Source organism: Podospora pseudopauciseta, assembly GCF_035222475.1.
Source record: "Podospora pseudopauciseta strain CBS 411.78 chromosome 2 map unlocalized CBS411.78m_2, whole genome shotgun sequence".
In the NCBI taxonomy this organism is placed as follows: Eukaryota; Fungi; Ascomycota; class Sordariomycetes; order Sordariales; family Podosporaceae; genus Podospora; species Podospora pseudopauciseta.
In genome coordinates, this window is record NW_026946663.1 from 859,230 (window position 1) to 884,706 (window position 25,477).

At 54.5% G+C, this 25,477-nt stretch overlaps 10 protein-coding genes across 10 annotated transcripts; 4 read left to right on the top strand and 6 right to left on the bottom strand.

The window, feature by feature from the left end:
- Positions 1 to 64: 64 nt before the first annotated feature.
- Positions 65 to 3,732, bottom strand: QC763_202000 (uncharacterized protein; the record flags this gene model as incomplete). The annotated part of the gene is made up of 2 exons (XM_062909235.1): positions 65 to 1,021; positions 1,078 to 3,732. 2 exons carry the CDS (start codon positions 3,730 to 3,732, stop codon positions 65 to 67), a joined length of 3,612 nt encoding a protein of 1,203 aa, XP_062768002.1.
- Positions 3,733 to 4,840: 1,108 nt separating this feature from the next.
- On the bottom strand, positions 4,841 to 9,273 carry QC763_202020 (uncharacterized protein). Its single transcript, XM_062909236.1, has 3 exons — positions 8,411 to 9,273; positions 8,204 to 8,347; positions 4,841 to 8,148 (listed from the first exon to the last, which is right to left on the bottom strand). The coding sequence occupies exons 1-3, from the start codon at positions 8,460 to 8,462 to the stop codon at positions 5,441 to 5,443; spliced, it is 2,904 nt and encodes a 967-aa protein (XP_062768003.1). The 5' UTR covers positions 8,463 to 9,273; the 3' UTR covers positions 4,841 to 5,440.
- Positions 9,274 to 9,442: 169 nt separating this feature from the next.
- On the top strand, positions 9,443 to 11,394 carry QC763_202030 (uncharacterized protein). Its single transcript, XM_062909237.1, has 2 exons — positions 9,443 to 10,797; positions 10,855 to 11,394. The coding sequence occupies exons 1-2, from the start codon at positions 10,440 to 10,442 to the stop codon at positions 11,346 to 11,348; spliced, it is 852 nt and encodes a 283-aa protein (XP_062768004.1). The 5' UTR covers positions 9,443 to 10,439; the 3' UTR covers positions 11,349 to 11,394.
- Positions 11,352 to 12,060, bottom strand: TFB5 (TFIIH complex subunit tfb5). Its single transcript, XM_062909238.1, has 2 exons — positions 11,573 to 12,060; positions 11,352 to 11,506 (listed from the first exon to the last, which is right to left on the bottom strand). The coding sequence occupies exons 1-2, from the start codon at positions 11,744 to 11,746 to the stop codon at positions 11,441 to 11,443; spliced, it is 240 nt and encodes a 79-aa protein (XP_062768005.1). The 5' UTR covers positions 11,747 to 12,060; the 3' UTR covers positions 11,352 to 11,440.
- Positions 12,061 to 12,614: 554 nt separating this feature from the next.
- Positions 12,615 to 13,421, top strand: QC763_202050 (uncharacterized protein; the record flags this gene model as incomplete). Its single annotated transcript, XM_062909239.1, has 1 exon — positions 12,615 to 13,421. The coding sequence occupies one exon, from the start codon at positions 12,615 to 12,617 to the stop codon at positions 13,419 to 13,421; it is 807 nt and encodes a 268-aa protein (XP_062768006.1).
- A 578-nt stretch (positions 13,422 to 13,999) lies between these two features.
- On the top strand, positions 14,000 to 15,867 carry QC763_202055 (uncharacterized protein). Its single transcript, XM_062909240.1, has 2 exons — positions 14,000 to 14,971; positions 15,033 to 15,867. The coding sequence occupies exons 1-2, from the start codon at positions 14,832 to 14,834 to the stop codon at positions 15,742 to 15,744; spliced, it is 852 nt and encodes a 283-aa protein (XP_062768007.1). The 5' UTR covers positions 14,000 to 14,831; the 3' UTR covers positions 15,745 to 15,867.
- Positions 15,868 to 15,933: 66 nt separating this feature from the next.
- On the bottom strand, positions 15,934 to 17,958 carry QC763_202060 (uncharacterized protein; the record flags this gene model as incomplete). The annotated part of the gene is made up of 4 exons (XM_062909241.1): positions 17,565 to 17,958; positions 17,404 to 17,503; positions 17,334 to 17,346; positions 15,934 to 17,277 (listed from the first exon to the last, which is right to left on the bottom strand). The coding sequence occupies exons 1-4, from the start codon at positions 17,947 to 17,949 to the stop codon at positions 15,934 to 15,936; spliced, it is 1,842 nt and encodes a 613-aa protein (XP_062768008.1). The 5' UTR covers positions 17,950 to 17,958.
- A 1,236-nt stretch (positions 17,959 to 19,194) lies between these two features.
- On the bottom strand, positions 19,195 to 21,385 carry QC763_202070 (uncharacterized protein). The gene is made up of 3 exons (XM_062909242.1): positions 20,833 to 21,385; positions 19,522 to 20,770; positions 19,195 to 19,470 (listed from the first exon to the last, which is right to left on the bottom strand). Exons 1-3 carry the CDS (start codon positions 21,144 to 21,146, stop codon positions 19,429 to 19,431), a joined length of 1,605 nt encoding a protein of 534 aa, XP_062768009.1. The 5' UTR covers positions 21,147 to 21,385; the 3' UTR covers positions 19,195 to 19,428.
- Positions 21,386 to 21,605: 220 nt separating this feature from the next.
- Positions 21,606 to 24,300, top strand: QC763_202080 (uncharacterized protein). The gene is made up of 3 exons (XM_062909243.1): positions 21,606 to 22,236; positions 22,289 to 22,413; positions 22,467 to 24,300. Exons 1-3 carry the CDS (start codon positions 21,700 to 21,702, stop codon positions 23,269 to 23,271), a joined length of 1,467 nt encoding a protein of 488 aa, XP_062768010.1. The 5' UTR covers positions 21,606 to 21,699; the 3' UTR covers positions 23,272 to 24,300.
- Positions 23,437 to 25,439, bottom strand: QC763_202090 (uncharacterized protein). Its single transcript, XM_062909244.1, has 2 exons — positions 24,422 to 25,439; positions 23,437 to 24,357 (listed from the first exon to the last, which is right to left on the bottom strand). Exons 1-2 carry the CDS (start codon positions 25,042 to 25,044, stop codon positions 23,451 to 23,453), a joined length of 1,530 nt encoding a protein of 509 aa, XP_062768011.1. The 5' UTR covers positions 25,045 to 25,439; the 3' UTR covers positions 23,437 to 23,450.
- Positions 25,440 to 25,477: the final 38 nt, after the last annotated feature.

Here is a 25,477-nt window from a genome sequence, read left to right on the forward strand (position 1 = left end):
CATTAACAAGTATCCCTTACAAAAAAAAAAAAAAAAAAAAAGACAAAGCTCTCCCAGAGAATAATCACCACTCCACCTCATCAGCCCCAACCAACCACAACCCGGCCACATCCTTCGCCAACCCCAACCTCAACCTTCTCATAATCTCCTTCCCCGCCGTATTCCTCCCAATCCCCTCCCCAACCCTCCAATCCCACCCCCTCTTCACATTGCCAACCCCCCTTCCGCCGTTCCCACCACTCAAGCTCTTACTCAACTCACTCACAACCCTCCCCATCCCACTTCCCGCACCAGCAAGCATCAAATTCCCCCCCTTGCCCTTCCCCAACAAATCCTCCGGCCTCCCCCCCTTCGCCAGTCCACTCCCAGGCACATTCCCCAGCACCACCCTCAAAAACTCCTCACACGCCTCCTTGACCCTCTCCCCCACCGCCTCCAGGTCCTCAATCGCCTTGAGTATAGTGTCAATCTGATCCATGCTCAAGACCGGCTGGCTAGCCTGTCCAAAGTGAACGTTTGTATTAGACGGATCAGTCACAAACACCAGTGCCTCCCCGAGCAAAGCAAGAAGGAAGTCTTCCGAGACGATCCCATCGCGTGTTTGATCGTACAGACCGCCGCGGATGTTGTCGTCCGAACTGGCGATCACGCTGACTAGAGCAGTGGCGGCTTGCTGCTTCCGTGCAAAGGGGCTGATGTGGCCAGGGAGGGAGTCTTTGTTGTCTCTAATGTCGTAGAATTGTCTGAGGGAAGCATAACCGCTGAGCATCTTGCCGAGGAGCTCAGCACCTTCCATGTCTCTGGCAGCGAGGTCCTCGAGGGTTTTGTTCCTGTCGTTGAGGAGACGCTCGAGGTAGTTGTCTAGCTCCTGGGCAGGAGGGAAGGCGCAGGACTGGATGAGGGAGTAGGACAGCAAAAGGTTCATGACCTCGCGGACTTTGTTAGGGCGGTGAGCGAGAGCGTAGTACCACATTGCCTCGCCGTAGCGTTTCGAGTCGCGGGCGAGGATCTCACCAAAAGACTGCAAACGATGTTAGCATCAGTGGCAGACCACAAAACAAGGCGAAAAAAACATACCTCAGCGGTGTCCTCAGCATAAGGAATCATCCCCAACTCATTCAACAAGCTCCATAGCTTATCCACCGTCCTGCTCGAGTCAACATGCAGCTTGTCAATCTGCTGCTGCACCAAATCCTTCATCAGGTCCTCGCTGTACTCGGCAGAGTCCATCCTCCCCAGCACGTGAATGGCCAGCTCCCATCCATCCCTGGTGACTCCCTGAACCGCCACCTTGGAAAGCTCCTCAAACTCGGACAAGGCCCTGGCGTACTGGGCAAGGGTGCTATCCTTGATGCCATCAACATCGTCCGGGCTCCCAGGATCGACACCCAGCACCTCCAGATCATCCATGTCCAGGTCATCAAACCCAAACACGCCCACCGGCCGGTGAGCTGGCAGCCACTTGCCCAAGCTGGCAATCTCGGCCAGTGCAGTCGCGATCGGCAGCGACCATCCCCTCAGCAGCCCAATAACAGCCTTGACGTTATCCTCAAAGATGCACGCCATCCCCAACTCAACCGGGTTCTGACTGTTGAAGTGGAAATCACTCTCCACCGCCGCGTGAAAGGCCCTCCCCAACCTATCCAAATAATTCCCATCCTCCACCCCCCTATCCCTCACAACCAAAGCCTGTGACCTCCCCATCTGGCTTCCCCTAAACCCCTTCCCACCCTCCCCCCCCTTCCTCTCCACCCTGCTCTCATCCCACCACCCCAGCAACCCAACCGTAGCCTCCAGCCAGTCCTGCGCCGCCTCCATAATCGCCGCCTTCTCCCCCAGCACAATGTCAAAAACAATATTCAGATTCTCATAAATCTCCCACGGCACTTTGCTCTCCGCCCGTCTCGCCATCCCCCCAAAACTCTCCTTGTTACTCCCCAGGCTCCCCCCAAATTCCCCCTCATCACTCCCCTCCGCGAACCGCCTCAACAACTCCAAACTCGCCCTCGCCCTCACCCTAAACAGCTCCCACTCCCCCCCATAAATCTCCCAACCCCCCCCCACCCCCGGACACCCCTCCAAAACACTCACCAGCTCCCCCACCGCCCTGTCCACATTCTCCAGCGCCCTCTCCGTGTAGGCATACTCCCTATTCACCCCCCTCACAGCCTCCCACCCGGCATTCGCCAGCAGCGCCACCGCATCCTCCACCTTCCCCCTCAGCAAGCTCACAAAAACCGCCTGCCAGAACAGCCCGTGGCACGCCGGGCTGGGGTTGTGCGCCAAAATCTCCTCCGTCTGGTTCTGGTACATATCATGATACTCCTCCAGCCACTGAAACATCGTCTGCGGCAGCGGCTCCGCCATCCCCTCCTCATATCTCGTGTGGTGGATCCGCAGCGCCAGATTAGCCAAATAGTTTGCCTTTTCAAACGTGGTCGCATGCGGGCCGGGCCCTATCTCGACCGGATGCTCCTCGTACGGCCTCGGCAGCTTGTTCGCGTAGTCCCTCCACAGCTCCGCCACGCCGCCCGCAACCTCAGCGAGGACGTCGTCCATCTTCTCGGGGTTTTCCCCCTCCTCGCCAACGCCCTCGTCGTAGAGCTTCTCGATGAGGTTCTCCGTGTTGAGGATGATCTGAGGAGTTTCATTGATTTCGGCGGTGCCCATCCGGCTGTAGGCATCCTTGGCCAAAGCCGCAAAGCGGAATTCCTTTGGCTTGGTGAAGCCGCTTGGACCGACAGACGACCGGGCGGTAGCACGGAAGATGTTCTCCGCGTCCATACGAGCTCTCTCGGTGGCAGCGGGTGTGGCGAACATGAGCAGATCAGACTCATCACCTACTTGGGCTCGCTTAGCAGCAGCAGCCGCGTTCATATCCAACCACATGTCGGTGTCGCCTTCGTCATCCTCACTATCAGACTCTGGAACGGCGAAACCTCTAGTTGGCGCCGTGGTTCCCGCATTGCTCGTGGTCGTGGGGGCAAACTGAGTTCTCTTGGCGGTAGGAAGAACCGGTTCCTCGATTTCTTCAGCGATGCCCTCTTCCTCTGAAGCAAATTCCTCGGCCATGACGCTGCGGCTCAGTTTGCTAGGTTGTCTGGTATGGTGCTGCCCGATGGCGGATCTGCCTCCGAGAGATGGCTTAGGAGCAGCACCTCCAAACAATGGCTTTGGGGGAGCCTGAGGCTGTTTGGGAGCAGCAAACATGTTTGAGGATGGGGCCTGCGGCTTTGGCTGTGCGAAGAGACTGGCGGGGGGCTTTTCTTGATATTGGTTTGCAAATAGGCTCGAGGGTGGTTTCTCCTGAGCCTGGTTGGCAAATAGACTAGAGGGCGGCTTCTCCTGTGACTGGTTCGCAAAAAGACTCGCAGGAGGCTTGTCCTGAGCTGGCTTCGCAAATAGGCTGGCAGGAGGCTTATCCTGAGGAGGGTGTGAAAACAAGCTAGAAGCTGGTTTCTCCTGGCTCGGTGGTGGTTGCGAGAAAAGGCTCGAAGGCGGCTTCTCCTGCGGTTTTGTCCCAAACAAATTATCCGATTTGCTCGTAAAGAGACCAGACGGAGCCTTAGTCTCCTTTGCCTCTTGCCCAAACGAACCCGAAGGGGCCTTATCGGCAGCTGGCTTGGCAAAGAGACTGGAAGGTGGCTCCTCCTGAGCTTTCTCCTCCTGCGGGTTCGTCGAAAATAACCCTCCCGTCGAAGGCTTTACCTGGGCCGTGTTAGTGTTAAACATGCCCCCTCCATTCCCAAAGAGCCCCGACACCGGCTTATCCGTCGTCGTCGTCGTTGTCTGCGAAAACAACCCACCCTCCACCTTCTCCCCCCCCTCCTCCTTCCTCCCCCCCGCCTGCCCAAACAAACTCTTCCCCTGCCCCCCAAACATCTTATTCCCCCTCCCCCCTCCCCCACCACCACCACCACCCAACCCCTTCACCTCAGGCGTCTTATCCCCCCCAACACTACTCCCAAAGCTCAGACTAAAATCATTCATCTTCTCTTTGTTATCCCCCCCACCACCAGTAAACAACCCCCTTCCTCCCCCTCCCATAACCGAACTAGCCATATACCTCGGCTGCCCCGCCGGCGTAAAACTACCCGCAGTATCAAGCCCGCTACTAGCAAACTCAGGATGTTCCTCCTTGAATTTACCACCAAAACCACCACCGCCCGCGTTGTTTGAAGAAACAGACTCCCCAAACAGACTATCCCCAAAACTCGAAAAATTCTTTTTATTCACCCGAGCGTTGGGACTCCCAGGCGGGGAGGACGACTCTGGGAGGCGAAAGCCCGACATGGTAGCTAGTTGTCGGGCGGGTGCTTCCCTTGTCAAATTGTGATGTGGTGATTCGGGGGTGGTGTTGATAAGAAGTCGTGATCGAGTCGAAGTCGGTTTGTATTTTGCGATGGAACGATGTCGCTCGCGCAAGTCGCAATGTTATGTTTGTTGAGCTTTTCCTATGATGAAAGTCGACTCAATATTCGTCGTGAAAATAAATCGACTCGTATCTCAATTGTCGCCGCTGACAAAAAGAAAAAGAAAAAAAAGGTATCGCGACAAAAGTCGGGTCGGGGTCGGCGATTGGTTGTTGTTTATGGTTGAAGAAAGATGGAAAGCTACCCCAAATGGTTACAGCAGGGAGAAAGCTTCAGCACGCACTTGTTGCTTCCAAGCCAGTGGTCTGGGGCACAGACCCGACCCGACGCGACTTTTTTGCCCAGGGCAGCAGCAGCCAGCGCGCCTCGCTCATCAGCCGGCAAGTTCCGCTCCACTTTTTGGCTTCACCACTTCTTGGTTTTCACCACTTCTTGGCATTATCAACTCCTCCTCAACATCAAACATCTTCTCCAAAATGTATATTCTCGCTATAATGCTAATCTCTCTCTCTTTCTCCCTCTCTCTCTCTCTCTTTCTTTCTTTCAAAAAAAAAAAAAAAAGGTATCGACTTTCTCCCATTCGTACACTTGTGCCCCACCCCTCCCCCTCATCTCATCAAATATTATATTTACATCCCATTCCCATCCATCCCATCATATCACAACCTCTCTCTCCCAGCGCTTCGTCACCCAGAAACCTCATATTACAAATCACCAAAAATACACACCCACATGAAAAAGACATGCCACAAACATAACAAGAGACGACACAAACAGGCTTCCAAAGGACATGATAGAATACTTCAAATCGGCCTTCACAAAAAAAACTTGGCACAAAATTCTCCTCTTCCTTGACCTCCAACTCCTGTGTCAAGACCATCGCACCCCCCTCATTGTTATCATATCATGTATCACTCTTTCGCTAACCTCAACAAAAGAAAATCTCGCTCAGGCGCAATCGATCGTTTGACCGTGGGTATTTTGGGCAAAGCACTTTGTAAAAATATGCGCCGCCGCGACGGCAGCGAGTGAAACTGATGCGGGTTCAGTCGTCTCCCAAGCTCCAACTAGGCACTCTGGGGCACTGAATCCTTTTCTGAACCGAAGCTGGCAAACCTTCCCGGCGCGCGGGCACTGTCGGGATGCGGTTGCAAGCCAAACTTTCCCATGCCGGAAACTCCACTGTCCGCCTCGCTGTAGGTGATTCCGAGACCATTCTTTTCCTTGTCGGCCGCTCGTTTCTCGGCCTCGCAGTTCTCCCCGTTGTTGCGAGCGTTCTCGTCCAGGCCCATGAGTGCTGGTGGTCTGTGACGCATCTGCCGCGCCTTAGCCAGCGAGATTGTCTTTTGCTGGTATGTCGTCGTTATGGGCTGCGTGTCGTCGCGATCGATGGTGGCCTTCATGAGAGCGGCCATCCACAGCCGGCCCTGCTTAATGTTGGGTACCGCAAAATAATGGACGGTTGGCTTGGTGAAAGTAACCGCCCGGGAGAGACCAGCGCGAGGTGGTACAAGCTTGAAAATAAAGATCGAATCTGGGCCCTCGGAAGTTGGATCACGCTCTGCATCACTGGCGGCAAGAGTGTGAATCTGGCTTCCGGCGGGAATGGCTGGCGAGTTGGTAGCACCGGTCAAGGTAGCGTGGAGCCCGGTGAGCTTCTCGTTATCGGCAGGCAGAACGCGGTGGAATGAAATATCGATCAGGCCCTTCTCCTGGTCATCGTCCTCCGAGTAGTAGTACGCGAGACGTCTCCCCTTGAGAACAAACAGACGAGGCTTCCAGGTCGTCATGAGATTGGCGCTCCGCTTCTTCATCCAGCCGCTGTAATCAGCAGTCTTCATGGCCTCCTGCGGCGTAATCTTTTGCAGACCACGAGTGTACGCGCTCGTCTCCTTCTTGGTCTTCTTGCGGCTGCCGCGGCTTGCTTGTGTCGTGGCCGTGCTAGGACTCTTGGTGGCATCGGCAGAGTCCATCTCGAAGCTCGGGCCAACCGAAGGGGTACTAGATCCTGTCCGGGCTGGCGAGTACATTGGCGAGTCCTTGAGCGGTGAATCCAGAGGTGACAGTTTCGCCTTTTCGTTTCCTGTGATGGCATCCGAAGCTGCCCTCAACCCTCCCAACCCGCTGCGCAGCATCATGCTGACGTTAAAGTCGGGGTGGTTGACTTGGCTGAGGCGCTTCATGGCGTTGACGGATTTTGGCGATGATCGAGATGCGTCTGACGTATTGCTGTCGAGCCGGGTGACGGTGGGGTTCATGGACTCCTTCAAGCTCCCCGAAGTTTGGCGCATCGAATCGGTGGTTATTGTCGAAGGTGTGCGCTTGTTCAGGCCATAATACTTTTGGGCGGCAGCCGACACGGATGATTCGCGCACCGAGTCCACACTCCCAAACCTTGAGTGCCTAGACAAGGCGGTTGCGCTCCTGACACGCTGCTCTTCGGCGTAGCTCGTCTTGGGTGAGGTGCGTCCAGCCTGCACACTGTCGCGCTTCTTGAGCACATTTCTCTTCCGGGGGTCGGCGTCGGTGCCGGAAAAGTAACCACGGTCCAGGTCGACTGCTGAATCTTGCAGTTCTGCTCCGGGCTCCGAAGACTCTCGGACGCCGGCCGAGGACAGAGGTCTTTGCTGGAAAGACGACGACGAAGTAGCGCCACCCAACGTCCAGTTTCTATCAAAGGACGGTTGCTTCTTATGGGCCGTCTGCTGTTGGGGAAACGTGCTGGTGGAGGCGGGTTTGGTGGGTGCACCGGTAGGGCCCGCGATCCGGAAATCCGTCGACGAATGGCGGCGCGAGTGATGCAAATCTCGGATTGACGCAGCAGAGGGGCGTTTGTCGTGGTACGTGCGGCCGGGCGAATCTACCAAGGGCGATACAGGTGATACGGGCTCATACGGCTCAATCTTGGGTGTTTGTGACAAACGTCGCGCATGGGGCGACATGTTGGACTCCTGGGTCGAATTGTACCGCTGTGGCCCCGAGCTCGTGATGGTGTTGGTCCTGCTTCGCATTCTCCCGACATCAGACCCGGCCTCGCTCCCATATGTCTGAGTTGTCCTCCCTGTGCTCGTCCCCAAACCGTTGGCTTCGTCCTGGAGCTGCTTGATCTTTTGCCACGTTTTGAGCCGCCTTCCTACCGAGCCCAAGTCGAGGGCCTTGATGAATACCGAGGTCTGATCCATTCCCAAAAGCACCTCTCCTGTGATTTCCTGGTCCCGAAATACCTCGCAGTGGTGCTTCTCGACACCAACCGTGAACAAATATTCAGCGACCTGATCTGCGTTCCACGATTCGACCTCGAATCGAGAGTGCACCGTCTCTTCCTCTTCGTCTGTTTCCTCGCCCTGGATATACGAGATGCGGTGGCCGACGTGAGAGCTGTACTCGCTGCCCGAATCATTAGCCCTATGCCCCTGGCCGCCATCGGGGGATCTCAGGTCGGTGATGTGTTCGTTGATGACATTGAGTGTTTCGTGCAAAACATGGCTGTCGGTGCTAGCGTTGGGCCGTATCGAGTCCAGGCCAGATGCTGCGCCGGTCGGCAGACTGCTAGAGAACGGAGGAGGGCTTATCGTAGGGGAAGCAAGCGTATTCAGTGAGCTCGGTGGGAGCTGAGCGGGTATTGGCTTCGGTGCGCTTTTCGTATCCTCTGCAGGGTGGGCTAGGGGCGTCGCATGCTCGTTATCTTCGGCTAGGGGGGTCAGTGGTGGCTTCGATGCGTTAGAAAACGATGTGTTGGTTGTGACGACAGCTTTCGGTGCTGGTCGGGTGTAGACTGTTGACACGTCAGCCTGAGTTTTGCGAAACCAGGCTCTCCCTTCTCGACCTACCCTCAGGGAACAAGCCGCTGTTGTTGTTGACCAAATGTCGGCCCAAGTACCATCCATCGCCAAACTCGTCGTCGCGCTCGAGCAGCTCCACGCGCTCGCCCTTTACCAAGCTCAACTCGTCAGAACTGCGGGCTACAAAGTCGTCTGTATCTCGAGAGAGTCAGCGACGGTTCTATATACCTAGGTTCAGGGGCAGGCATGGCATACGGATGACAAGCAGAATGTCGCCAATCTCGGGCTTCGCATTGTGAGCCGCCATTGTGTGTACCGGGGGTGGCAGCCCGATCGCTGCGCGCGTTGCGGTTGCGTGTGGGTGCTGAAGAGCAAATGTTCAAAAGCGACGACGGCCCAAAATACACAAACCCCGGAGGAAAAGAAAGGCGTCAGAGTCGGCGCTGAAGGAGGGGCGGCAGTCGAGAACTGAAAAATCACGGGCGGGATGCCCCGAAATAAAGGTCGAGTAGTAAGTAGGGGACCTGGGGGGTGGTGACCTCCAAGACCTCTTGGAAGGTGGGCGGCGGCCAAATGAGGCCGGCTGGAGCCAGGCTGCCGTAGAATCCAATGCAGTGGCAGTACAGCAGATCACAGAGATCACAGATATGCGGTGTTCTTAGCAGCGCCGTGGTCTTTCGGCATCCATGATCTCTTGTTGTTGGACTCTTCTATTTCGGTGGCGGTACCTATATGTGTAGGTCCCGTCTCCGGAGTAGAAGACCACGTATTGGGAGAGGGGGAGGGTGGTAGGTATCGGGCTGAAGCGTCGGCGGCGTGGGTGCAGGTTCCGAGATCTGATTGGGGGAGAAGCAATTAAACGGGCGCAAAAGGTTGGGCAGAGTGTGGGCTTCTTCCAGACCTTCTGCCAGGGGGGGCACAGCGCACGCTGACGGAGGACCAAGCGGCGGGAGGGGTGAACAGAAGCGTATCAGAAGTATCAGAGCCAGAGAAGCTGTGACGGTTGGCTTCCGATGATGACAGATGACAATTCAAGAACTTGAGCAAGCAAAAGAAAAAGGTACGTCCGTACAGATAACCAAATGGACCAGGGGAAGGGGCGACAGCGAGATGCTCCCGCAGTCCACAAAAAAGCCGCCAAGACCAACGTAGCGCTCGCAATGGATGGGTAATTCTTTTAGCAGTAGCGCCGCTCCCGTTACGACGTTTACGGTGTACCTACTGTGTATGGTCTTACAATTAAATCTATCTGGCACAGTCTTTTGTTGAGATATTAGTACAGATGGTCACATTCCTGGCCTCCTACCGCAGCAACAGTTTGTGTCACCCAAACCCTCTCTCTTCCTTGAATGTTTGTCTCTTCATAGGTGTCAGGACCTTTTCTCTCAAGAGGAAGCGCCACCCTTGGCGGACCTTGCTCTCCCGCCGTCACAGTCGTCCGCCAGCATTACAGCATGCCTTTTCCCTGTTGAGCATGCAGTGTGCAGGATTGCAGCAGAAACACGTGTGTGGGGACAGGGGTTCTTGAGAGTGGGCTACGAAAGGTCCATTCATCACACATATATATCTCGAACTCGAAACCAGACTGATGTGGTTTCTGTATGAATCATTATCACAGCTCTTCAGTAATATGCGAATGACTCGGACAGCCAAAACCGGAACCTGTCACACAATGCCAAAGATCGACTTACGAGTCTCTACTTCTTACCGGCCTCTTCGGTGGTCACAACGTCAAAGCCGCCAAGCTTCATCTTCAAGCGCGACCAAAGATTCCGAGTTGACAGGATGTCTGCCGAGCTGACAGTCAGTCAGCCTCGACCTCTCCATGTGTTTCAAAGATCTTCACATTTCACATGTTTGTTATCAAAATCGAGGGTCTCATTTTGTGGAGACATCTCACAACACACCCCGCTGAAGCCCAGTTGCGGGCCTTGACCTCTTAGCGACCGGTTAGTGAACCCCAGATTCGGCGCCGGCCCAGCTTCCCGTCTTTGGGGTAGCTCCCTCATCTGTGGTAGACGAACCCCGAGCCGTCCGTCTTCCGTGTGCCGAGGCATCTTTTGTCTTGGGGCCAGTCCGGTGATGTAGTCCCGTATGCCATCATAGCTGACAGCTACAAATCATTGACGTTTCTCATCAAACAACGACACTATTTGCGGCACCAAACTGAATCATCTTACTTCTCTGCTGTTATTCCATTTCATCGCGCCGCCCACTTACACCCCAGGTCCATCACCACCACTCCCAGCTCACCCAGCACTGACCACCACCCCAACCACCAAAAATGTCCTTCACAGAGCAATACGCCAAATACCAGTACTTCCTCACCTCTTCCCCGGCCCCTTATGTAGCCCACGTCCAAATCAACCGCACCTCCAAGCTCAACGCCTTCAAAGAGGCTATGTGGCTCGAGCTCCGCACCCTTTTCCAGCAACTCTCATCCGACCCCGAAGTCCGCGCCGTCGTCCTGTCGGGAGCCGGCGACAAGGCCTTCACCGCCGGCCTCGACGTAACGGAAGCCAGCCAGAACGGGCTGTTGAACCCGGACGGGAACCTAGACGGCGCGAGAAAGGCGGCGAGGCTGCGGAGACACATTGCCGAGTTTCAAGAGTGCATTTCGGCGGTGGAGAAGTGCGAGAAGCGTGAGTTTTCCTCTTCATCGACATGAATTGGGCATGATATTGACAACAGGTACATAGCTGTCATTGCCGTTCTGCACGGCATCAGCATTGGTCTCGCGATTGACATCGCCTGCTGCGCCGACGTCAGAATCGCTGCTGCCAACACCCGGTTCGCGGTGAAAGAGGTTGACATCGGGCTCGCGGCTGATATCGGCACGCTTGCGCGGCTGCCAAAGGTGGTGGGGAGCTTCTCTTGGGTGAAGGATATCGCGCTGAGCGCTAGGGATTTCGGGGCCGAGGAGGCGTTGAGGGTTGGGTTTGTCAGTCAGGTGCACGAGTCAAAGGACAAGGCGGTCGAGGCGGCGGTGAAGATGGCGGCGTTTATCGGGGGGAAGAGTCCAGTGGCGGTGCAGGGGACTAAGGAGGTGTTGAATCATTCGAGGGATCACGCTGTGGAGGAGAACTTGAGGTATGTGGGCATCTGGAACGCGGCGGCGCTGCAGACGAATGATGTGCAGGCTGCGCTGCTGTCGGGGATGCAGAAGAGGAAGCCTACTTTTGAGAAGCTCTAGGTGTTTTCTGGGGGATGTAAATAATAGGATTTCAATTGTCCCGAAACTCCGTGCTATGCCAGTTGCTATGTAGCTATCCTGTCCGGCATATCTTACATGCCCTTGTCCTCATCACTGTCATCCAAAGGCACCTCAACACGGTAAGTCTCCTTGAGTTTCTGTTGCGAATCATCAGTGTTCACAGTCTTGTAACGTGGAAAATAAAATAAAATAAAAGAACCCACCTCATCTAACCGGGCCTGCAGGGTCTTAACCATTTGCTCCTTCACCATCAGATGAGTCTCGTCAAGGTCCTCGATGATGGCGTCGTTGTTGAGCTGGGTGTTGTCGATGTGGATGAGGATGGACTTGATGGCTGGCTCGCACTCGATGAGGACGCCGCGGATGGCTCTTGGCATTTTGGCGGTTGGATGTCGATGTGAGGCGTGGCGGTAGTGATATGGATGAAGGTATTGTCAACTGTTCTGATTCTGGTGAGTGGTTAGTATATCAAGGCGAGGATGAAAGCAATGAATGAGCGAGCGATGAAACTGGTCGATGAACAGAAATGATGATGTATAAGAACCATCACAGATGAGCAATACACTGACAGAGATATCATCTGCCCTAACTCTACCAAAATACAGGCCCCGGTTCATCTCTACCTCATCTCCAACAAATCAAAGCCCGTTGCTGCTCACCTTTTTGCCTGCCGGTACAATCACGATGACGAACTGGTGGTGTTGGTTGAAAGCGGGACTGCAACAGCAGCGGGTAAAAAACGCCCCAAAATGCTAAAAATGGGGCGCTGCAAGGGCACTGTGAAACCAAAGATCTCCCCCACCAACCCAAACCCTCGGGGTTAGCAGTGCACCACTCGGATTCTGCTCTATTTTTCACCACCAATGACCATCTCACTCTTACACAGAACCTCGCCCCAAGCGGCGCAAGCAAACAAGTCTTGCCATCAGACCCAAAGCTGCGCCCCCTCGCCTCTCGCAGCAACAGCAGATCTGCCAGTTTCAAACCCAAGCTTTTTACCCCAGTCTGACCCAACCGCGACTCCTGACAGTGCCTGTGTTGGAGGCGCTGGCGTTGAAAGGATGCAATGCGAGCTATTCTCAGGTTGAAGCCTCCTCACCTCAAGGTGGGAAACATAAGTTCAGACAAAATGGCGGTTGACCCTTCCCTCCCCCCTCCCCCGAATCTAACCTCCGGGATTGAAATGTTTATGATTTGTCTTTTTAAACACTTTCTACCACTGGTCGATCATAGCAAGAGGTCACAATGTATTCACTCAAGCAATCCTCCCTCCTCACCTTCCTCACTTCAGGCCTCACCATCCTCGCCGCACCCCAAGTCACTCCACCACCACCCATCCCATCAATCGCCGTCCCACAACCACACCCAGTCCCAACCCTCCCAGTACCACAACCACTTCCTCTCCCAACAGCTCCAAACCCAGGTCTTATCCCAACCCCAAGACCGAACCCTAACCCCGACGACGACGACGACGACCAACCTCAGGATGAACCCTCAACCACCACCACCACCCCAGCAACAAACCCCTGCCTAACCTCCCTCTCCGCCCTCTTATCAGGTTTCCCCTCCCCCTCCAGTTCCGAAAACCCCCTCTTCCCCCCCTGGGCCTCCTCCTCCCCCCCACCAATCCTGATCATCTCCTCCGCCCTATCAAGCAACCAATCCTTCTCCCCCGAGCTAGGCCTAGGCGACTCAACAGACGAGATGTGCTTCTCCGCCGTGGCAGCCATCACCCCTTCCCCTACCGAACTAGCAGCAGCCTACTCTGCCTATCTGGACGATGTCCAGATGTGGAGATTTGCTGTTGAAGGAGAGGCGTACAGGCTGGCGGAGAAGTGTGGAGGGGGGGTGGGGTTGGGGTTGGAGCTTATGATGGCGACGGAGGGGCCGATGTGCACGAGTGGGATTCGGGAGAGTGTCAGGCCTTGGGCTACCGGGGGGGTGGAGGGTGGGTTGGGTGTGAGTGCGGGTGTTGGGGGGGGGGAGAAGATGAGGTGGGGGGTTATGGGGGGGATGTTGGGGTTGGTTGCGGTGGGGATGGTGATGCTTTAGGGGATGGTGATGCTTTAGGGGGGCGTTGAAGAAACAAGGAAAAATAAAAAGAGAAAGGGCTGCGTGGAAAGTTATTCGAAAGGGGAAGTGATAGACTTACTGCTGTGCCATTGGGCAGGTTGTTTGTGTTACTTTATTGTCTAGTTGTATACCCGGGAGTGTATTTGGTGTTTTGACTGGATAGACTGGAATGTTGGATATGGGTCGAGATAGAGGCGAACTCTTCGGAAACGGCAAATAATACAATCTACTATTGATTTTGAACACGACGATGCCTGTTCCGGCGTGATTGGGAATTGTCTGTGCGGATGCATGATGCAATGGGAGAGGTTTACACAGTAGTGTCACAACATTGGCGTCACCAGGGGACAGCACACCGAGTTTGGGTGGAAGACACGATGCTATCTGGGATATATATCCTGGTCGTTCAGGTTCTAGAACGTGAGGATCCAAGACATGCGTTGTGTGTGTGGTTCGATCCGGCAAGCAGGGGCCGGTCAGCTTCGGTGCAAACACTCGGTGTTAGCGGGGTGGGTGTGTTTCGGTAGCAAAGCTTCTTGAACTCTACCTGAGATATCTCAACCCAAGCTTCTTCTTTGTATTTTGTTTTGCTCTCTTGATGTCATATCATGACATGTTGCAACAGGGATAGCATTAAAACAACATGCGTTCTCAGTCTCGAACAGTCTCTTCATCATCTGTCATGATTTATTCCCCCCCCCCCCTTCCAAATGGGCATCGGCACTTCCACCCACTCTAACACAAGCTGCATGCAGCAGCTCTTACCACGTACCTCGTACTAAGGAAGTTAGGTACTGCCAGTCTGCAAACGGGGCTGCATCTCACCAGTCTTAGCACCTTCAACATGCCCAACAACCGTTGAAAGCCTGAGCACCGAGGACCGATTGAAACTTTGTTTTTGTGGTTCTTTTCTCTCCGTGCCCTTTGTTGTTGGTGTTGTTGTTGTTATTGTTGTTGTTGTATCTTTTTTTGCTTTTCCAACACATATGTAATCCACTCCCCCTGGTTCACTAATAACCCACCTCACATACCTCTCTGTTCCTGCTGTGTGAAGAAGAATAGAAGACGAGAGTGAAAGGCCTGTTGGGGCTCTTTCTTTATTCTTTTCACTCGTTTATTTATTTTTGTCCCCTCACAGTATTGTTATTCCACACGACTTTCACCTCCTATCTTACTTTACCCTCCCTCGCTGATTTTAACGGTGGTGGTGGTGGTAGTGGTGGTGGTAGTGGTGGCGGTAGTGGCAGTGGTGTGTCGTCATAATCCTGCCCGTTAGAAGGGGAGCCGTTAACGGATGAACCTCCTTCCCCTTCCTGCTCATAGCCGCGGGGACTCACATCAACCCACCTAGCTTACCAGCCCGTTGGTACCCGTTATCCGGTGTTTTCAATGACATCCCCCTTCGCAACAATGACCTCCTTCGGACCACCCCCGGGCTTCACCCCCCCCTTTTCCTCCTCCCCAACCTCAGCACCGTCATCCTCATCCTCCAACGGTGACGACGGGTTGTTTTCCGCTGACCATCCTTGGTATGTTCCCCCCCCCCCCTTTTTTTTTTCATATTACCCTCATGGTTGCTAACTCTCCCAGGGCATGGGTCCTAATCCCAGTAGCCCTCCTCTCAACTTTAGGCCTCCTAGCAGCCTGCCTCCACAACTCCCGCCGCCGCCGCGCCGCCCGCAAACAAGCAGCCACAACCCTGCTACTTAACCACCCACGTCGTCCCGGCCCCCCAGACTCAACCCAGGTTACGATCCGGGATCTTGAATCAGGGTGGGTGATTCCCGGACGGGAGGCAGCAAGGTGGGCTTGGCCTCCTCCGGCGATGAGAGAGGAGGGGTTGAATGAACTTGGGGAGGCGCCGCCGCCGTATGAGAATCATAAGGAGAAGGCGGCGGCGGTGGAGCTGGGTGGGGAGGGGGAGGTGAGGGAGATTGGGGAAGGGAGCAGTACACAGATTGGGCTGATGGAGTTGGATGGGAGGGAGGTGGTGGTGGGGGAGGAGAGGAGTTGGGTTGAGGGGGTGGATGACGAGATTGATACTAGGAGGGTTGGGCCTGATGGGGAGGATGGGGAGGTGGATAAGGAGGGGAGGGGGTCTGACGGTGGGAGTGAGGATGAGGAGGAAAGGGGGCACAGAGAAAGGGAAAGGAAAAGGGAAAGGGGGAGTAGCAGCACTGATCGTGCGTATGATGTTGCGGAGGAGGTAGTTATCACGCAGCCACCTCCGGCGGTGCTACGGGAGACTGACAGTGGGAGGCAGCAGCAACGGGTGGATGATGGGAAGGGGAAGAGGGTGTGATGCTGCGTAGAGCTGGTTGGTTTTGCAGATAATTTGTTTGGGATTACACAAGTGGTCATGGAATCAAACCAAAAGAGAAAGAAAAAAAAACCTGCCTTTATTTTTGAAACATTCCAAACCATGCAATTTCTATAGCAAGTTGCTCTCATGTCATGCCACCCCGTCATCCTTTATATGTTTTCCCCCCCATCACAGCCTCTGACCACCCCTAGTCTCAACCCTCAACCCAACCACGGCCCCAAAAGCAGCCAGTATCAAAACCCCCGCCACCATCACCGGCCCGTCATTCCCTTTCTCTCCGTCACTCCCCATCCTCGCCGCCACAACCGGCGCCAGCAAGCCCATGACCCTATTCAAAAAACTAGCCACCCCCACCGCCGACCCCCTCACCGGCGCGGGGAATATCTCCGGGGTGTACGCATACAGCACCCCATACATGATATTCTGACTAAAAGCCTCCACGCAGCTAAACACCACCCTTAACACCTCGTTTCTCCCCCACCGAACAAACGCGAACAGACCCACTGCCGACACGAGCGTTGAGGTCGCCAGTGTCCCTTTCCGTCCACCGAGGAACGGGAGAGGGGAGTCAACGAGGTGGTAAGCCAGTACAGACCCCGGGATGCCGGTGAGGGAGTAGAGGATTATGGATGTGTACACTGATGATGATGATGATGATGATGATGAGTCCGGTGAAGAGTGGGATAGATACTGCGGTAAAAACGCATTAAACAACGGGTATCCCATTCCTATCGTCGCCCAGGTGAGCCAGATCAGGCATGTCGTTGCGCCCAAGCGGCGGGTTGCAAACAATGGTTTGAGACGGGAGGTAGAGAGGAGGTGGGATCTGACTATCGCGAGCGTTGACAGCCGGCGTGGTTGGCGAAGATGGCCGGTTGACCCGCGGTGGCCGTCATCAGCAACAACATCCAAAAGCTCCTCCGTCAACCACGTCTTCCTTCCATTCCGAAACGCAATCCCATGCACCACCTTCACCGCCTCCTCTTGTCTCCCCTGAGAGAGCAAAAACTTGGGTGATTCCAACAGGTCGAAAATGAAGAATCTCGTGACAAACATGCCAAAGGTGATGACCCCGATGCTAAAAACAAAGCACCGCCACCCCTCGTCGACAGGCCAGTGAGCAATAAAAAACCAGGCGGCTATCGAGGAGAATAGCTGGCCTATTGGCCACCAGACCGACAGCAGGGTCAACAGCGAGCTTGAGGCGTCGGGGAGGAATTCGAGAAATAATGCGCCGTCGACAGGGAGGTTACCCCCTACCCCGAAACCGAGGGCCGCATACGTCAAGCAGACGGCCGGCCAGGTCGGTGCCCAGGCCGAGGCGATGCCAAAGAGGGAGGTGATGAGAAGCGTGGCGTTGAAGGCGATGCGGCGGCCGATGATGTCGGACCCAATCCCCCAGACGAAGCTGCCTAGGCAGAGGCCGATGAAGAGGGAGGAGGTGGTGTACCGGATGTCGGCTTCAGAAACACCAAACTCGGCAGAGAGGGAGGGGAGGGTGAGGGCGATCCCCTGGAAGGTGTCAGTATCAACCTCTTTCGGGAGTGGCGGAAACAGTTGTGAGATACCTGCATCCATAAACTACCATCCCGTCAGCACTCTCCCGTTTCATCATCTTGTGTGTAGTAAAGAACTCACTTGTCAGCAAACCACCCAAACCCACAGAGCACAAACAACTGCCAGTTGTACCTCCCCATCCCGATGTCCTGTATAGCTTTGTTCACCAGCCTAGATTTCACTGTTTTTTTCTTTTTCTTCAGCAACCTTCTCACTTTCCCCCCCCTCTCAAGTTCACTCACTCTCATATTCCCCCCTCCCAGCTGCCGTCCTTTTCCCACCACCAGCCCTGACCTCACGTCTCAAGCTCCCAATCGTGTACTCCCTCTCAGCAGCCGTCATGCCCAGTAGTTCCCCAGAAGAGCTGCTTCGTCGGAGTAACATGCCTGTTCCTTCATCACGATCACCACCACCCTCTAGGTCATCATCATCATCATTGTTATCATCATCATCTTTTGGGGTATCCTCAACGGTGTCATCCGTGGAAGTGAGTCTTGACCGGTAAGAATGACTGTGTAAATGCGCCTCTGACAGTGGAATAAGGACATTATCGATGGTGTTGATCACCACGCCGGGTGGTAGTGGTGGTGGGGGGTCCAGGAAAAGCGTTGAGATTGTGCGTAGCATTTTCTTGAGGTTGTTGTTGTTGTTGTTGTTGTTGCTCCCAAAAAGGGGGGGGTTGTGAGGTGAGGCGGGTACCGTTTACTGAACGAAACATACACGGTGTGCTCTGCAGCTTCTGATATTTGACCGCCAATCTGAAGGATCAGAAAAGGGGGTTTTGCCGAGTCAGGAGAAAGGGGCTAAACTGAGATGTCAGATTGTCAAAAGGTGTGAGGAAACAATATTTCGAGGCTGGAGTTGAGGCTTGAGGCGGCTGGGCTTGAAGCTGTACTGTGGTGAACCAAGAACGTCCTTGTGGCCGTTCCAGGATTCGGGCAAAGCGACAGGGCGGGGCCGGATCGGATCCGCTGTGGGTAGGGTTGGTGCAGAAATGTCTAGGCCAAGAAACTCACTCACTCACCACTCACTCTCACCAAAACCTCAGCAACATCAAAACTGCCATTTCATCACATCACTGCACCAAGGTAGTAGATTTTTCAGCGGTGAAAATGAACTCAAGCCCCCAAATGAAGACCCTCTCCCCAAATCCTGTGCAACGTCGGGTGATTTTGATGCTTTGCGACAGCTCAGTTCTTTTCCGCACTGTGGCACTGTGTCCAGTAGACCACCGACGGAACACACGTCCCTGGATTCCGCCAGTGTGGAAGTTGGGAGCTTTTCCCATGCGAACAGCAATGAAACACTGCCAGCAGCTCACCTTCATTGCATAATTTACCTCCAGCCGGGCACTCCAATCCACCCGACATTCCGGGTCGCCATCCATCTTTCGGTGAGAGAAACACGTGGATCCTAAACCCACCTATCCATAGTCGGGGGCCAATATGGCATGCTGAACCGCTGTGAACCGTCACCAGCCCACAGCGAATGGCGCCAAGTTCCGACAAGCTCGCGTGATATCGTTTTGTAATCCGAAAAAGAAACAGCTAAAGAGACCCCTAAGTGTTATGCCATCAGATGTCTTGAAAAGGCGGCGAAAAACAGTTCAGCTGTGACATCTGATCCCTCCTGCGCTCGAGGGAAGCGATCACCACCAATCCGCCCCGGCCTAACCATTTATCCCCCAAGCTACGCCGTCGTCCCATACCCAAAACTGTGACTTTTACCCCTGACCAATGTTGACCCCACTCTGCCTCCTCCTCTCCCACCCGTGGTAGCAATTCCGAGTTTGAGGATGAGTGCTGAGCAACCATGACAATCCCACCTGCATTTCGAGTGTCACTCCCCCCTTTTATTCTCCCTCGTGTCGTGCGCGTTCGATATTTTCCATTCTCTAGCGACTGCAAGACTGCAAAGTTGAAGTGACCCGCGTGCTGTATGCTGTTCTATTGGAAGTGCGGGTTCGAGACCCGGATTATATACTGCGTCCCTGATAGCAAATACCCTCCATTCTACCCTGTCATGATCTGGGAGCGTCATATTCCTCCCCGTATTACATTATTATTCTTCTCTGTGCACCTGTCCAAGTTCTCCAACCCCTGCATCCTAATCCCATTTCCGCTTCTTGAACACAAGTTGAGCACCATCCTAGCACAATCAGCATCATATCAACATAAGCATCAGGATAGCAACACTTACCATGGGGAACAGGGTGGCAAACACCTTGATCTCCTCGGACCTAGGCGTCGCATGGTGCGTCCAGTCTAGCTCCAACGACGCCTTGCCAATCATGCCCGCAAAAGACATGGGCACATATCTCCTCGCAAGACAGTCGTGAGGGCCAGCCCCAAACACCAACCAGTTCTTGGTCTTCGTCTCGGCATCGCCCGTGATCCACCTGTCAGGGTCAAAATACTCGGGGTTGGGGTACACCGCTGGGTCGTGGAGTGCCGGGTAGCACGAGGGGATGATCATGGACCCCTTGGGAACCGTGTAGTCAGGTGTGACCGGAAAGTCCTTGAGAGCCAGGTAGGGGACAAAAATGACGGGCGGTCTCCAGCGGAGCAGCTCCTTGACGACCGCGTTGGTGTAGGTGAGTGATTCGATCATTTCGAGGTCAAAAGGCTTGGTCCTGTCACCCCCGCGCGCAGCCAGGTTTTCCTCCCGCACCTTGTCGAGCACATCCGGTCGTTGAGCAAGAATCTGGAACATCCAAGTGGTGGCGCTGCTCGAGGCATCCTGTGAAGCGAAGAGGAAGGTGAACAGAGTCTCCGAGATCTCCATGTTGGTGAACTCGCGGATCAAGTTCGCCGGCTTCTCCACTCCTTCTTCCCCGGCGGCAATTCTTTCGCGGTATCTGTTGGACTCGAGCATGTTGAGGACCCAATGGTCAATGGTGCAGATCGGGGCGGCACCGGTGGCCATGTTCTTCTTGCAGGCACCAGCAGCGCGTGCAAACTCCTCGTGAACCTCATCGGCCACCTTCTTGCCGATCCATTGCTTGGTAAACGGGATGTACATGGAAAAGGGAACATTGACTAGCTCCATGGCAGCAGTGACCTTGTAAAAGTCGTCGGCGATTCGCTTGACAGCGCCCTCGGAGATGTAGTCGCCGAAGAAGGTGCGCAGAGAAAGGGCGCATTGGATTTCGCGAAACGACGTCATGAAAGCCGTTGGCTTGCCGTTATTGGCTTCGCTGATGGCCACAAACCTGTCAAAATACTCGCCCAGCACCTTTTCTTGGACTGGCAGGTAAGTCGACAGGGCCTTGCTGGTAAACAAAGGCGCCAGTCCTCGACGAAATTCGACATGGACCTTGCCGGTGAGGAAGACCCAGGCCTTGTGGCTCAGGAGGTCCTTTGCAATGGGGACAATGCATGGCTCGGTATACTGGGGCGATTTGAATACTTTGTGGGCGAGATCGCGGTCGGAAGCAAGGACAACGAATCTGGGGCAAAAGTGTATCAGCGTTGGGGTTAGCAATGACAAAAGAAACAAAAAAAAACATACTTGTGGAAGACGGAAACACAGCTGAGGGGCCCACTTGCCCACTGGGCCAGATAACCGTCGAATTTGGGGTCGAGGGCCTGCAAGAAGGGTCCCATGAAGGGAATCTTGAAGCTGGGGCCAGCAATGGATCCTTTGCGGTAAATGTACATGACCTGGTCGTAGACCACCAGACCGAGAAAAATGGTCACAACATATTGCCAAGTCTCCCACCCTTTGAGGCAGCTCGTTGCAAGCCCAATGACCGATGATGGCTTCAGGTTATGAATCAGCTTCTCAGGCTGGCCATACGAGGAGGAATTGACAGGGTCAGCCATGTTGCCGGTGGTGTTGCTGGAGGAAGTCCCAGTTGGTTGGTGGGGGCAAAGTGCGGGTTCGGGGGAAAACCTTCAGGGAAAATAGAAGAAAAATTAATGGGCGCGCCATGTTCATTTATTATTTGCGGACGGACATCCGCGGCAGTCAAAATAACAGCAGCTTAATCACAACCGTCCCCCTCGAAAGAAACAAACGGCGGCTCCAAATTGGAAGGCAGGAACGTTGTGCTTCGACCTTGCGAACTGTGAAAGGAGGAGCGAGGTGTCCAAAAGAGGACTAGTCTCCGAATGTTGCACATGCCAAGCCGGACGCTATCTCACCCTCCTTGGCCGACGTTTGGCTGAACAGTTCGGTGAGCTGCGCACTGTGTCGGCGGCGTCTAGTCCTCTTTTGGAATTCTGCTGGTCAGTATATACGCGGGAAGTCGCGGGGGACATTGCACACATTGCATGCTGACCAAACCACAGACAGAGATTTTCGAACCGCCTGGGATCTCTCTTCTCTTTTTTGATTGCTCAATTCCCCGTTCGACTTGCCCTGCCTCTCACAACCATGCGCCACACGCTCCGGCGGTCGTGCTCTGCATGCGCAAAGTCCAAACACAGCTGTGATCTTGGCACTCCCCGCTGCTCCCGCTGTGTCAAACGCAAGGTCCAGTGTTTGTATGCAAATGAACCCTTGACTGCCCCTCAAAAGAAGACAATCATCCTCCCCGTTGGCACCAGGTTCTCGTCTGTTGATCCTTTCGAGTCCTACCCGCAGACCAGACTGCCCCGAAGCCACGTCCAGCGTCTCATTCACAGCTTTCTCCACAAGATTGCCTTTCAATACTACCCTCTGGATCTCAGCCCAACCTCGAACCCCTTTCTGGTGTCTTGGTGGCCCCAAGCGCTCGGTGATCCAGCCCTGTTTCACGTCTCACTACAGACGGCATGCCTCGACGAGGAGCTGCTGGCCCAGAGGGGGTTTCAGGCTTCGACGGTGCTCATGGCTGATTCAGTGGCATTGCTGCGCCGAAAGGTCGAAGACTCGGCTCTTGCAGTCCAAGACGGGACCATGAACTCTGTTATCACGCTGGCGGCTATCGAGGTGAGCCATTGCCATCACTTGTATCGGCCTATTGGCTAATTGCCGTGGCCAGTTTGGGAAAGGCAACACGAGGGTCAGTGAGATGCATGTGGCTGGAGTCAAGAGACTGGTCGACCTACGAGGCGGCATCAGCTCTGTAAGGCGAACGAGTCCACTTACAGCGAGGATGGTCAGTTGGTGAGTTTTTCTCTTCATTCACTCACAGCACATCGTACCTCTGACTCTGCCAGGGTATCACTGCTCGTCATGGGCCATCCACAATTCGACACTCAAGATGACGCCGGCATTGGAGACGGCATACCTCCAATACCAGAATGGCGGCTGGACTTGCCCATTCTCGAGGACCAACTTGGCAACCTCAATATCGACCATCCCGTCAAGAACGTTCTCACACGCCTTCGCTGCGTTTTTGAACGGGCACAATCCGCCCCATTCCCCAACACACGACTGCACGACCTCACATGCTTTGCAGTACACCGTCTCTTGCTCACCGCCGCTGGGGCCCATGTATCATCGCCCACGACCGAGTGCATCCGTTACGGCATTGTTCTCTACATGTTCATCATCCAGGGGCCAACCTACTTCTCCCACGCCGTGCTCATGAACAAACTGGTCACCAACCTGAGGCAACACCTCGAGCAGCAGCAATTCGAGTTCGCAGCACACCAAGACGTCAACGTCTGGCTTGCCGCAGTCGGGCTGGTAGCCTCCGCCAACAACACGGCTCACTACGAGTGGTTCGCCGAACGAGCACGGGCGGCATCGGCTTCGTTGCAATTACGCAGCTGGACCGACACATTATCTTGCATCAAGAGGGTGCTCTGGCTCGAGACGGTACACAGCGAAGGCATTTTCCGACCACATTGGGACATGTTTTTTATATCAAGCCACAATGACGTGGCCACTACAGATATCAGCCAGCCGACAACGCCCCGTTCACTAGTAGCGATACGGTCACTGCCAAGGGGATCACCGCCAGGGAAAAAGCAGAGCGGTGTTGTGACTAGCAGTATGGATGTCATAGGTTTTGGGTAGACATGTGGGCTTAATGAAGAAAAAAAAAAAACTGTATGACCCTACTACTAGTTTCATGCTGCTTGAAAAAAAACTTTAAATTTGACATATGTAGGATAAGGAAATATTTATCTAGTGGTATTCCTATATCGATCAGTTGTTTTGAAAACCCCTCACCACCACCCCCCCCAATCCCATTTTCAACCCGACGCCAGCGGCACCCTACTCGCCCTACTACCATCCCCCATCTCAACCTCCCACCTCCCTTGCTTCTCTCCCCTAACCCTAACCACGACCTCCACATCCCGCTTGGGATTTAAAACAGTAACCGGATCAGCAAACTCCAACCCCGGCTTCTCCTCCCACTCTGTCCCCTCAGCAGGATGGATATCAGTCCTGACAACCAGCATAGCCACCAAAATCAATATCTCCGTCGCGGCGAACTGCCTTGCAGGACAGAGATGCGGCGGGGCGCCCCAAGCAAGAAAATCCGCACCGCCCCTTTTGAGATTTGGATCCATGAACCGCTCAGGAACGAAATCTCGAGCGGTCGGGCCGTAGGTGGATTGGGAGTAGTGGATTGCGTGGCCTGGCATCTGGAGGTAGTTCCCTTCCTTCAGCAAAAGCTTGCCGCTGTCCAAAAGAGTGTTGGTTGTGACTTTCCGGATGGCGGCGTGGATGTGTCTTGTCCGTTGGGTTTCCTGAAAGGTGGAGAGGAGGAGCGGGCATGAGGTTTTGAGGTTGGTCAGGTTGAGGATGTGACGAGGGCCGGAGGTGGTGATGGCAAAAGTGAGGATTTCGGAGCGGATCGAGGACAAAAGAGCAGGCCGGGAAAAAATCTCGTAGATGGTCCAGAAAAAGGTCGGGACTGTGTTGGAGAGCATTCCTATTGGGAGTGTGGCTTGTTGTTTGGAGGCTTCTGACACGGAAAGGCCAGAGGAGAGGAGGCACTGCCAGCGGGAGAGGAAGAGGGAGGAGGTGTCCGGGGGGATGGAGGTGCAGTATTTTGCGTGGGCGGCAAAGACGACGGCTCGGGCATGGTAGCCGTGGGAGAGGATGTCAAAGTTGATTCCTGAGATGTGGGCTGATAGGTGGGCGTGCCAGGCCCTGGGGGGGGGGAGGATGTCAGCAAGGGTTGACGAAGGAGGGAGAGGGGGGGTTAGGTGTGTACCAAAAAGCTTCATAAACCTTGTCATCGAGAAACGGGTGTTTATTCCCATAAACACCACAGCTACTCGCCTGCGTGATAGCAAACCTCGCCCACTCGAGCAGTTTGATTTTTTTATCTTTCCCATCCCCAAGCAAGAGATCCAAATCAACCAGTGCCCGTTGTGCCATCCTCATATTCATCTCATCCAGCTGCGGCCCGGGAGCCAGACTCGTCTTCATGACATGGCTAAACTCAGTAATGAGATCAGTCTCACGAAACAACCTGTCAGTCTCATCATTTGCGTCACCCCATTTTCTGGCCACCGTCTGGATCATTGGCCGGAACGAAAGGGCTCTGCTCTGGCGTTGGATCAACGGCAGCAGCCGGGTGGACACCGAGGTGTAGAGTTTGTAATTGAGGATCCCGAGCGTGTAAATCTCGGTGGTTTCATCATTGCGGATGACGCTGTGGTAGGAAGGACCGTTGACGATGATGCCGATGAGGTGTCCAATCAGCGGTATCCTCGCCCGCAGGCGGGGAGGTTCCTTTGGGTCGTCGTTCCAGGCGAGCAGGTAATCTGCTAGATAAGCGAGCGAGACCACGGCGAGGAGAGCGTAGAGTATGGTTGTTATCATGTTGATCATGATCGTCGTTGCACGGCATGACACAACACACGCCCACCGGGAAAGAGAAGTCTTACTGGAACGAGAGGATGGGGACCACAAAAAAGCTTGACAGCGAGCTGAGTGTAACTGTCTGTCCGTGTATCCCAACCTACCTTTGGAGAGGGATCAGGATTGACTGACCGCTCGAGTCCACATGTGTGTCCCGGACCAGTTCCTCACATGGAGGGGCTCGAAAATCAAACATTGGATGGCCGAGGATAACATGCTCCCCACCTCGCTGCGGCACAGCAGCTATTGGCAATTTGGCCCCCCTCTCCATCATCAATCAAGGCAGTCCCATCGCTTGCATGACCCAAGACAGCAAGAGCATGACATGACTGCAGATAGCAAAAATCTACTTGCCTTTTTCTTTTCCATCCACACTTCGCTAAGCTCGCCCAAATCCTTAGGT